Source organism: Schistocerca nitens, unplaced genomic scaffold (assembly GCF_023898315.1).
Source record: "Schistocerca nitens isolate TAMUIC-IGC-003100 unplaced genomic scaffold, iqSchNite1.1 HiC_scaffold_380, whole genome shotgun sequence".
NCBI classification, from domain to species: Eukaryota; Metazoa; Arthropoda; class Insecta; order Orthoptera; family Acrididae; genus Schistocerca; species Schistocerca nitens.
Genome location: NW_026045914.1, coordinates 4,251,197 through 4,264,586, shown reverse-complemented (window position 1 = coordinate 4,264,586; position 13,390 = coordinate 4,251,197). Strand labels below are relative to the sequence as shown.

At 41.4% G+C, this 13,390-nt stretch overlaps 1 protein-coding gene across 1 annotated transcript in view; it reads right to left on the bottom strand.

Annotated features, from left to right (window-relative positions):
• LOC126230342 (dehydrogenase/reductase SDR family member 11-like) overlaps positions 1 to 11,661 on the bottom strand; it is a 44,605-nt gene extending 32,944 nt beyond the window's left edge. The window contains exon 1 of the mRNA XM_049942400.1: positions 11,530 to 11,661. Coding sequence (XP_049798357.1) covers positions 11,530 to 11,661 — 132 coding nt within the window. The remainder of the gene's footprint in view (positions 1 to 11,529) is intronic.
• Positions 11,662 to 13,390: the final 1,729 nt, after the last annotated feature.

Below are 13,390 nucleotides of genomic sequence, written 5' to 3'. Positions count from 1 at the left end.
GTCCGACAACTTAAGCAACATGGACCAAGGGGATAATTTGATTTCCAATATTAACGCGTCGGGCGGTTCCGAAAATGCAATGGAGAATACTTCAGACGAAATGCAAAACAGCACGAACGGGCTCACATCAGAGCCAGAAATTAATTTGCCTCCAACTAACCAAATTGATTTGGCAGAACTCATGAAAGCTTTATTGCAACAAAATAAAGAAAATGCAGAGAAATTAGAAAAATCGTTCCGAGAACAAAAAGAAGCATCAAAAAAATCGTTCCAAGAACAAAAAGAATCATCCGAAAAATCGATCCGTGAGCTAGGCGAACAAATGACGCTTAAATCAGAAAAATCGATCCGAGAGCTAGGCGAACAAATAGACAAAAAACTAATCCAGCAGACAAATAAAGTCGACAAGTCGATGCAGAGAGTGTCCGATGATATCTCACAAAGAATAAACAATCTGGCAAGTGAAATAAAAAGTGATATTATGAAAGAATTAGGCCATACACTTGAACAAATCGATGATCGTCTGCAAGCCTTAGAACAGAGTAAGCGGAGTGGCGAGGCCGAATCTAAAGAAAGCGAAGAACGGCTACTTAGGAATTTCCAAGAGCTGAGGGAAGAATGCCAAAGAGAACGCCAGCAGGTACTCTCGAGGGTCCAGGAGGCGGAAACGCATTGTCCCACGTCCGTTAGCAACACAATAGCGGACAACAGTTTAGCGATCCACGCGTTGGAACAGCAGGTTGAACAATTGAAGCAGACTGGGGCGGAGGACAAGAGACAAATAGATGATAAGATTGCGGCATTAGCGGACATTGTAGGCACGATGAAGCTGACGGAAAGCGAGAACAATACTACACCGGTAGCGGCCGCAGAGACCGAAGAAGTGCGTTCGCTTCTTAAATTTCAGAAGGGACAATTCGAAGTGAACAGGCGACACAAAGCTGTAACAGGCGAATTACAAGAACGCGTGGCGCATCTGGAAAACCGCATGGCGTGTGATTCCAAACTCGCCAATAGCACTAAAAATAGCCGTACGAACAGTGCAGAGAGGGACTCCGGCCATGAGGGAGATGTTGACGACAGGGAAGGATGTAATTTGAGGGGCAGACATGAGACGAATAAAAACATACAAGGGCCTCGCTGGAAGGAAATGCGGGGATTTGATTTCAAACATTTCCTTACGGTAAGAAAGTTTGAGATATTCCGAAATTCTCAAAAAGGCATACATCCACGAGCATGGCTCGAGCAATTTGAGTTCTGTCTTCCTCCCGACTGGGCAAGTTCACATAAGATAGAGTATATGTGTGGCTATTTGGAAGGCGAACCGGCGAGTCGCATGAGGTCGGCAGCGCGTCACTGCAACTCCACTCGGGAGTTTCGACAAGCCTTTCTGTCCGCCTATTGGTCGGAAGCGGCACAAGATAGGGTCAAGCATGGCATAATTATGCTGCCAAATTTGAACCAGTCTGGTTTCGGCAGCCCTGCACGCCTATTCGACCACATGCTGCAGGCAAATCAATTTTTATACGACCCATACGGGCCTGCGGAACTAATTCGGATATGCATCACCAAATTGCCGATGCACTTGCGGCACGTCATTCTTGCGGGACGAAGAAAAGAGGACGTGGAAACGTTTAAAACACTTCTCCAAGAGTTGGAATACAATACAGCAGAATGCCCGCCTAATCAGGCACAAAGTTATTACGGGACACAGCAGCGCGATCGCAGTCGTGGCCGTCGTACTAATCAACGGCGTGACTGGTCGTCGCGACGCGAACGGAACAATAATCGGGACAGGCCGTATAGAAACTGGGGTAACAGTCGCGAACACAGGTGGAACAACAGAAATGATAGAGGATGGGGACAAGATCGTGAACGCTACAGGTACGGCAACCAGAATCGTTACTACGATGAACACGGTGGAAGTAGGATTGTAGGCGGAGCCCCACATGATGTTGAAATTCGGCCGGCCAACCCTAGACATAATCCGGTAAATGGAAATGAACGAAACCGGCAATGACAAATGATCAGCCCAGAAGGCGCCAAATCGGAACAAATGAGCGACATGGCAAATGAGTACATAGGGTTTATAGAGAGGAGAATGAATTGATTAGTTTAAATTTGTGACGTATGCATTTTGAATAATATGTTGGTAAAAATAGTGATAAAGATATTTCTATGTGATTGTTGAAGTGATGTTTGTAGTTTTTTTTTTTAATTCGTTTTCTTTCCTTGTGCAATTAGGATTTAGGTTGGTTCCAAATGTGAAGATAAAAGGTTTCCTTGTGAACGAGTGAAATGCTGTTTATATTTTTTGTGTGTGTAAATTGAAAAGAGTCGCTCCTGAGAGAAGCAAGATCTGTGTCGAATTAATGCAAAAACTCAGGGGAATATCCGATCTGTGGGTATTATGGGTCTGGCAAACCCAGGTCCCCAGCTGTTAGTAGCCGTGTTTCCGATTTTCTGTTTTCAGTGCTACTATCTATCTATTACTATTCTATATATGTCAGTGTAAATGAGGATCTCTTACTATAGTATGCGTGTTGTATGAATATTTTAAAATATGATAACTCTGAGAAAGGAATGAGTAAGTTTAGAATCTTGAAATCAGGATGCGATAATACGATTGTTTAACCATTGGCTTCCCAATATGCGATGATATGTTAATATTAATGATATATGTCTTTTTTGTTCTTTATAGCTGAGTACGTAGAGTGCTGTCTGTGGATTTCGTAAGTAGTATATTGATTCCCTTCAAGGTGAAAGAAGAATTGTGGTTTGTGTAATTTACGTGGCTCTGAAATATTATTGTGATAGTCAAATACGAGCAGTTTTCCAGCAAATGGAGAATGGAACGGAAATATGGATCCTTTTTGTAGCCTTGATTGATGTTGAGCCAAAGCCTGAAAAATTATTCTGCGTTAATACTTGTCCTAGAAAAGTGACGTTTATGTGTTTTGCTGATGCTGTGAGCATTACAGCCTACTGTTTCCGCTGGTGCGGGATGCACTGCAGCCTATATGATTTGTACTGAGGAAATTTCCCTCTTGAAGGTAGAGGATGATTAAATAATTTTGATTATGGGAACGAAGGAAAGCTTGGTTTAAGGTAATAAGGATGAAGCAAAACATTTGTCATTTAAACCACAGGAGGATTCGGATCTTTTGTGTCTGTTGTAAGTTCAAATATTTAAGATGAAACTGTTTTACAGAATAGAGGTGACCACAATTTTGCCATTCATGAGAAATGAGTCCAGAATAACCACCACAGGCGAAATAAATTATTTGGAAGCGAAAGGCAACGTAAAGAAGGAACCAAATCGAAGCAAAATGGGTAAGAAAAGTAGTGTAACCTGTATAATGCAAATAATTTAAGCTTCTCAGAGCCATCTGTGTGATTAATTCTTGTGATAACGTAATTTTAGATGAAATTTTCTTACTGTGTTATGTGTGAATATATGAGTATGATAAATGTATAATTGCGAGTCTCTTTTCAGGTGTGCGAACTGGTATAAATGTTTTTGGCGTGTAAATAATCATTGTTCTTTTACTGTGTATGTTTAAGGAAAGTTTCTCCATATTTATCATGTGACAAGACGTATGCCGCGAGCGTCAAGAAGAGGGCGAATTAGAACATTGCTGTAGTGGTGTAAACACTTTGTTGAAGTAGCATTGAAGTGGCTTGTGGGATTAATTAGTAGTGGATAGAAGTAGAATTTTGAGTAATGCATGTTTATGGGTAGTTAGTTTGTAGAATAGACAACAGGTGTGCATGTGTGTGTGTAAATAACATGTGAACCCCATGCTCTCCTGACCAATACTTGCACAAAGCATAACCCTATTCATTTTAGTGAATTAATAAGTGGCATTTGATTTATTAAAACACAAGTGAATCACATTAGTGATGTGGATTTAAATATTGTATTGTCAGTTCATTTAATTTTTATTTTTACATTGTCAAGTCATTTAAATTTTATTTTATATTGTCGATTCATCTAATTTTTTTATATAAAAAAATTAAGTCTCACTTCTGTTCTTAAAAATTGTGAAAGACAATACTAAGTGGTATTATGTATGACATTGTGTAATCACATAAGGATGATGAAAAATTTCTGTGAATGCAGTTGAGAACGTGAAAGCGAACCGGCAAAACTCTTAAGAGACAGCGGGAGCAGCCGGACTAGTTGTAAACTGGCGGGTTTCCCAGCAGGACACGCTGTCAGCCAGGCCATTTCGGGAGCGCGGCCGACAACAAAAGAAGGGCAGCCGCAAACACTTTCCCTTGTACCTGCAGCTAATGGGCGGCCGCCCCAAGCGACCCTTCCTGAAGGGAATGACCTGAGATGGGCGAGCGGTCCACCGCGCGGAAATCCATCTCCTGGCAACGCACCACACGCACGCGACTGTGACGAGACGGCCACGGTGAAACGACAAAAGACAGGGGATGAAAGGGCGTGGAGCCTTTTGACAGGTACTGTCCAAAGAAACTTGCAGACGTCAACGACGCCTATCGACATTTCCTGATGGATGCCTACAGTCAAGCGACAGTAAATCATGGTTCGATGTTCTCTGGTTGCTAAGGGTGGCACAAAAGAAGAGCCATTGAAGTGTCATCCTTGCCCAGGAATATCAACCTGGCGTGTCAATCGAGGATACCGCACGAATTTAACAACACAAACATGGAACCAAATCGAGATGTACGTGACACAGACCACCAAGAGAAACTTCATGAGAGGGCAGAGATGGCGGGATTGCACGCAACAGATGGACAAAAATCCCTACTGACAGCTGCGGCGACGAACCCCCACCCCCTCCCCTTATATTGTGCCTCGGAATAGTGGAACTAGTGAGTGTATCAGTGAACAGTGATTATACGGTTCTTAGTTCAATGCATATACGTGTATCTCTGTCACAGAAACTTTGACTCGTGTGTTTTGCAGGCACTCGATTTATTGGTGTTTATTAAACTCTGACTCTTGTATTTTGCAGGTGTTCTATTTTTTTTTAAACTTTGACTCCTGTATTTTGCAGGTGTTCTATATTTTTTTTAAACTTTGACTCTTGTATTTTGCAGGTGTTTTATTTATTGGTGTGTTGTTTAGATGTTGACTATTGTACTGTTTTATTGATCAATGTTTGTTCTTGTGTTATGTATTAGATTTGTGATATTTTGTTTCGTAAATTCATTCAAGTGGGATTGCTTCGTTTATCAGACAGATTGCTATTCATTCTCATTGGGCTGTGATCGATTAGCCTTTGCATGGGGCATATTTATTCTGAGGAACCCCTTAAGGGTAACAATCACATAATTATTGTAGCTTCAGTATAATGACACAGTGCTCATTGTTTGCTAACTAACTGAAATATTGTAGAGTGATTAAATTAGTGCCACATAGTTAGGTTAATTCTACAAATTATTAGTTTTATAAGATATAGAATTTTTTGCGATAACCACTTTGTAAAACATGTTTTTTCTCTTATCATTTTTTTGCTTTTGCGGATTGTGCATTTTAATGTTCTACCTTGTAATACTGATGTTATTTCATGTTCCTTTTTAATTGCTGTGGCACCTTTGCTATTTTCATAAATTTTGCTTGTTAATAAACAGTCATAAATTTGCCTGTGATCAGTTGGCTCTTGCAATGAGCAAATACTGGTGAACTCCATAAGGGTAACAACCAGAAATTGTTTTCATATTAATGACACAGGAACCATTGTTTTTACTTGCTGACCGACTTGGGTCTACACTATCTTTTAAATAGGTGTCACAGATTGTGTTCTTTTTTCTCTTTGAAATTGGTAGATTGTAAAGATGTTTGAAATTATTGTGTTTTAGCAAGTAGCTGGTGACCTTTTGCCTTTTCTTTACACTTTTGGTTTAAGTAGGCTGTGAGAAGCCTGCTTGGGAATGTCCTAGCATGGCCAGAAGATTCCCTGCACAGTCTTTTCCCGGAGCGTTGGGGTTATGAAAGGTCTCTGTTGGATTCCTTTCATGTTTAATTTCTTAAATCTGATGTCATTTATGGAGTAAATTCCTCTCCTAAATTTACTGTGGCGTTTCTGACTATCTGGGAGGAGACTGAGTAGTGGAACGTGTTACTTTTACACGTAAACAAGACCGATCTGTCACACTACTACACTTTAAAGCACAGTTTATATGTAATTCTTATATGTAATTCATGTCACACAGTCTCATACGGAACCTACATCCGCTTTCTTTTATATACTGTATATGATAAGATACTGTCATCCCCCTTCCCTTCTGTGTGAGAGGATGAATGATCAAATGTGTTTGTAGTTGCATGCTTGAGGGTAGCAGACAAGGCTGTCTGCTAGAGAACAGTAGGACCAACGTCGGAACAGGTAGCTACGGTTCCTAAAAGCAGAGAGGTTTCTATTCTTAGTATGGTCCGGTCCGTCCCTTGTCATGTTGGTATAGGAAGCTGCCCCTCTGGGCCCTTCCGTTTGTCTTTGTGAGCCACTCTCATGAGCACGCTGGGTAGTGGCAGTTGCAGTCCGGCAGTAGGCAGTTGCAGTCCAGTGGTAGGCAGTGGCAGTCTGGCGGTAGCGAGCGTCTGAAATGGTAAGATCTCCGGCTAAGCGCGTGTCTGCTAAGTCCGTAGGACAATGGATTTGTTAAGTTCAGCTTAACTGAGAATTTAATCACTTTTATTTCGGGTTTAGCTCTAAAATATCTAATGCTATCTTAAATTGCAGCGTAGTGTAATTCTCGTGTGAAGTTCATATTATTTTCCGGTAGTTGCTTTGTTACTACTTTGTGAGTAAAGTGGAACCACGTGTTGGTCAGTAACTCTAAGATCAATCTTAAATGCGAATGCTTGTGTGATTATAACGTCTGGTCTTGATAATATTTTCAATATAGCAACTTTTCTTTATGTTCAACCCACGTGGGGTGTACTTTGTGAGACCAGTACCACGTGGTTATATAACTGTTTGACCCATCAGGTTAATAGTAAGACGTTAGTAACCAGTTCAAGGTTTTTCTTTTGTCAATTGCTTTTCGATCGAATTTATTTTATTATCAAAATTACTGTGGAGTTATACGCTTTCTGTAAACCAAGTTGACCACGTGAAGCATGTGGTGGAATCCTCAAAGTAGCCCTCAGCTATTCTTCTTGGGAAGATTTCATAAAGAGTTAATATGAATTTAGTATACCAGTGTGTGGTAATTACATGACGGACAGGATTGTGCTACGAACGTAATTTCTTTGACTGAAAATTTGAATCTGTTGGTTGTGGTTAACTTTCTCTTGCATGTGTTTCAATGTTCTTTGTGTGTTGTTTTATGAATGCAGTGTTGTATCCAGTCTCCCAATCTTGGCTCCATATTTTATGTGTTCCATAAGATTCCAATCTCACATTTTCACAATCGTAAATAAGGCACCAGCTCAGTATAACTCACTTATAATATGCTGAAATTTCAATGATCAATCTTAAAATAAATTTGCAAATATAAACTGATTTCTTTCTTTTTATTTAAATTCTCCTTTTTATATATAGATATATTACCGGTTGTTGTATGACTGTAAAAGATTATAATCAATGTTAGTCTGATTGGTAATGTGGTAAACCTAGACTAGTTACCTGCTGAAACAGTCTGCCCAGTAAACGCACGGTTAACCTCCCCAGACAGCTCACGGCTTTCAACCCGCTTTTATTCTACTATTAGCACCCGATTTCAGCATAGCAAATTAGTGTAGAAATATTACAAGGTGTTCAGATACATGGAAAGCCCACGTTCAAGATCTTGTTCAGAAACTTAATGCTGCCATTTTTAGTATTCGAACGGTAACTGAAGTGAGTGATAGTTCGACACGAAAATTTGTCTACTTTGCTGATGTTCATTCGCTTATGCCGTATAGTATTACTTTTTAGGGTAACTCTTCCCATTTCAAAAGGATATTTTTGGCTCAGAAACGGGCGGTTCGGGCAATAAGTGATGAAAGTTCACGAACCTCTTGTCGACCCCTGTTCGCGAGTCAGGGTATTTTGACATTGGCCTCTTAATATATATAGATATACCTATTCCTTACTGTCATTCCTTGTTAACAATATTAGCTTATTTGATCGCGATTGGTTAAACTTACGGACTGGCATTTTTCTGGTTAACAAACATTTGATTTTCATCTGCTATTACCTTTATGTTATAATTTGATGTACTGACCCATTCCATGACCTCGGAGATTTGCTCCTCAGTTTGGTCCTGCGGAACTTGACGTGTGTATAAAATTAAAATAAATTGCACCCGTTACGCTCTGTATGTCTACGTGTAACATTGCAAAGCTATGTGAAATGAAACGGGCAAGCAGTGTCGGCAGTAGGGAAGGCGATTTATCTATTTAAATTCGTTGGAAGAATTCTGATTAAAATTTAGCTGAGCTGCAGTATTTTGGATCACCACAAGTACGGATTAAAGGAAGATGTCGAAGAAATTCAGAGACGGTCTGCCTGATTTGTTACTACACGCTCGAGCAACAGGCGGGTATCACCAAGATGCTTCGTGAAAATAAATGGGAATCCACGGAGGGACGACGCTTTCATTACGGTTAACAGTATTGAGAAAATCTGGACTCTATTGATGGATTTCACTAATGTGAATAAAGAGGCCAAACGCAACAGTATGGTAAGTCTTGGTTTGTTTGTTTACCGACATTAGATAGCGAGTTTTGAATCTCTGTGAATATGACAAGTTCAGGGAATAGTGTTTATAGTGTTACAGTCCTACAGTCGGACTCACTTGTTAGCAGCAAGAACTGTTAATACATTTTGGAAGAAACAACATCCCGTTTGTGGAGACGGTGATGAGCACTTGTCCATCAAATGCCGCTCATATGTATGAAACCACATACATTGTTATAGCACATTAATAAGCTCACAAGTAAACCAAGTGAAAAAAATAGCACTTGTTTCAAGTCTTACTGTGACCTTTCGTATTGTCCATAGCAGCATTGGTGATGCACAAGTGGTCGAGGGGTATCGTCTTTGATTATTGATTTGATTGACGTCTTCGGTCCCAAGTTCGAAACACGAAACTACTTAAATATTGATTAATAACCAGCATTGGCGGGCGAAGACTTCCGACATAAAAATCATCCTCTTTCTGCCAACGACCTTGTCAAAGAGGGCGATGGAGCGGACGGAGGTTAAGGCCACTCTCTTGTCCTCGGTTTAGGAAACTGCCCCTAAGGGCGGAATAATCAACAATATCAAATGTCCGAGGTCATGGAACGTGTCAGTACATGAAATTACAACATAAAAGTAATAACAGCTAAAGATAAAATGTTTATGAACCAGAAAAAAGTCAGCCCTTAAGTTTAAGTAAACGCAATCAAGAATACAGAAGGCAATGGAAATCACTGCATTAAAGAAACATAACCTGTACCCCCAAGATATGTAGCCTGTAACTGAAAATGTTTCATGATGATCTCTCCAATGGTAAAGGATTCCGGAATAGTCCCCCATTGGAATCTCTGGGAGGGGACTGCGAAAGGGGAGGTGACCATGACAAAAAGGTTAAATAACCAACGAAAGGATAGCGTTGTACGAGTCGGGACGTGGATTTTTCAGGAGCTTGAACGTGGTCGGGAAGCTAGAAAATCTGAAAAGAGAAATTCGAAGGCTCATTATAGGCATAGTAGAGGTCAGTGAAGTGGAATGGAAAGAAGACAGGGATTTATGGTCAGATGAGTGTAGGGTAATATCGACAGCAGCAATAAATGGTGTAGCGGGAGTAGGATTCATTAAAAATAGAAGGAAGGGCAGAGAGTGTGTTAATGTGAACAGTTATCTGATAGTGTTGTTTCTATCAGAATCGACAGCAAACCGACACCAACGATAGTTCATGTGTAAATGTCGACGCCGCAAACTGAATATTAAGAGACAAAGAAAGTATATGAGGATAATGAGCGGGTAATACAGCAAGAATAGGGAGATAAACATCCAATAGTAATCGGGGACTGGAGTACAGTTGTAAGGGAAGGAGAATATTGGCGTGAGACAAGGAATGAGAGAGGAGAAAGACTGATTCAGTTCTGTAATAAATTTCAGCTAGTAATAGTGAATACTCTGTACAAGTATCGCAAGAGGACGAGGTATACTAGGAAAAGTCGGGGTGATACGGCAATGTTTCAGTTGGATTACGTCATACACATGCAGAGATTCCGAAATCAGATACTCGATTGTAAGGCGTACCCAGGAGTAGATCAGAATGCAATAGTGATGAAGAGCAGGCTGAAGTGTAAGAGATTAGTCAGGAAGAATCAATACGCAAAGAAGTGGGATACGCAAGTTCGAAATTCTGAGAAAAATAGGTGTAAGCTGTAGGGAGAGACGGGTCATATACTGTATGTCCAAGAGCCAGGAGGGAATAATAAGAGTGGACGACCAGGAACCAAGTGCTCGGATTAAGAAGGGTGTAATAAGACAGGAATGCAGTCTTTCGCCCCTACTGTACCATCGAAGAAGCAATGAGGGAAAAAAAAGAAATGTTCAGGAGAGCGATTAAAATTCATGGTGGAAGGATATCAATGATACCATTCACTGATGACATTGCTATCCTGAGTGAAAGCGAAGAATAACTACATGATCTCCTGAACTGAATGAACAGTCTAATGAGTACAGAATATGGATTGAGAGTAAATCTAAGAAAGACGAAAGTAATGAGATGTAGCAGAAATGAGAACAGTGAGAAAGTTAACGTCAGGACCGATTACGAAGTAGATGAAGTAGGTGGATTCTGCTTCCTAGGCAAGAACATAACTTGTGTCGGACGGGACAAGGTGGACATCAAAAGCAGACTATCACCGGTAAAAAGGGCCTTAATTTGTGGAAGGAATTTCTGAGAAAGTACATTTGGAGCACAACATTGTGTGGTAGTAAAGAATGGGCTGTGAGAAACCTGGAACCGAAGAGAATCGAAGTATTTGAGATGTGGTGCTACGGACAAATGTTGAAAATTAGATTGAATGATAAGGTAATAAAGAGGGGTTTCTGGAAGAATCGGAGAGGAAAGGAAAACATTCACATGGAGAAGGGACAGCAAGATAGGACATCTGTTTAAGACATCAGGGAATGACTTCCATGGTACTACAGGCAGATGTAAAGGGGACAAACTGCAGAGGAGCACAGATATGGAAACACATTCAGCAAATAATTGAAGACGTCAGTAGCAAGTGCTACTCTGAGATGAAGAGCTTGGCACAGGAGAGGAATTCGTGGCGGGCGCATCAAACCAGTCAGAAGACTGATGACTCAAAAAAAGTAGCATCTGAGGATGGGCTTTGAAGACTAAAACCCAGTTACGATTGTGTCATAAAAAGTGACTGAGCTAAAAATAGAAAAAAGTAATATCTTACTCTTAATCCATCACATTCATTTCTCTATTGCTCTGAAACCCATGCTGTTTCGGTGGCAGTTAGCTAAATAACACTTCGAACTGAAGTACTGGCACAATTTTTTGAAGCTGGCCAGTTTTGAGATGCTGTACCGAGGCTGCTGGTTAATTAATTACCTGGACCCTGTCGATCCTCTTGTCGAGGCCGACGACCTCGAGCCCCCTCCTGAGCAGCGCCCGTGCGGTGGCGGCGCCGATGCCGGAGTTGGCGCCCGTCACCAGGGCGACGCGACCTGCGGACCGCTCCATCCTGACGGCAAGTGGCGCGCCTCAGCGGCTGTTCGCCTCCAGAGGACAGGCGGCCCGCGTAGCTCCGGCAGGGCAGCCCGTTATCGCCCGACCGCAGTCCATACTCCTCTCCGCCGGTGGGCAAACAGATCTGTCTGTCCGATGGACGACTTCAGTGGAACGCCTTAACGAGTAGCTTCTAGAACCTGGAACAGGTACAAGAGCAGTTTTTGCCTTATTCAAACCGACATTCGGTTTGACCGCAGCTGTATGTAAATAAATAAAAACGTAGCAGCATTTGTTCCAAACAATTTGTTTGCAGACGACCCTTTTGTTAAGCTACATAACGTCGACGGAGTAAACTCCACATTCGAAATGAAGGTATTGTTCTACGAGAGGAGTTCAATAAGTAATGTACAGATAACACATTTTTTCTCTGTCCCTTTCTGTTGCAAACATGAAGATTTGTTGGCAGACATCGTGGAATACCATGCGTCAGCTTCTGTAGTTTTATGAAGCTTCGATGTGTGGCGGCTCTATACATAGCCTTCAAAATGGCATCAGTAATGCAGGTGCGTTCAAAGAGCGGAGTGCTGTCATTATGATCCTTTTGGTGGAAACCTGACCGATGTCCCACGTGCCGGTTCGCTGCATACGTTTGTGACTCTTGCACTTTTGGGACGTGTGGACGTTTTCATTCGAGGTGAGTGACGGATCACAGACAGACACCTCGCTGCAGTGCTGGACATCTCTGTTCGTAGTGTGGACACTTTGATGTACCCCTCATAATGTAATGACCAACTCTGAAGTTTACCCTGGTGCACTCATGAAACTGAAGGAACGACTTCAGTATGTTCGTTGCCACAAAAATGGAAATGACTGTCTCCCTCTCCATAACAACACAACACCTCACACATGTCTGCGTATCCAAGAGGAGCTTACAACACTCCTCATTCACCCTTTAGGCTGGATCTCGCACTTTCCGAGGTCCATCTCTCCAGTCCAATGAATAATGCACTCCGCAAGAACCAGTGCGTAAATGATGGGGAGGTTAGTGACGTTGGCTCCGACGTCGACCAGCAGGTGGTACCATGCGGGCATAGAGGCCAGCGTGGTAGGGAGGTGTAAGGCCCTCTCATTGTACGAGGATTATGCTAAAAAGTAGAGTTTCGTATCCAAATGAGAGGGAAACAATATCCTGCACTGGAATGGGAAATCAAACCAACCTGCCTTCAGACGTATTTGTTGCATTACACACTGAACTTCCCTTACACTATTATTTCACTTCAAATAGCTTCAGGCACTGGTCCACACAACCAAGTATTAAATGTGTAAACACGAAAACAATTAAACTGCAAACCCTTAATGTACAGGGTTTCTCGGCAGGTGTGGTCACTTTTCAGGCATATAAAAAGAACGATCATTTGAAGGCAAAATCATCATATGGACATACGCCATATTCGGAATTGTTTCCGAGATAGTAGAGTTTAATGTACAGTGTTATTCAGCAGCAGTACTGATCAATAAAATATCGAGTTTACACGTGCATACACATACAACAGTTTGTAAACGTTACAACATTTTTTACGGAGTGACAATTCCAACATATATTTTTTAAAGGAATCCCCTTAAGCCTTATTGTACATATCACATTACAAGTGTTTTATAGTTGACAATAAATTCTAGAATATCCCACCGTCAGCTTCATTGTATATGCGCACTCTTGGGAGGACATATACTGTTGGTTGTC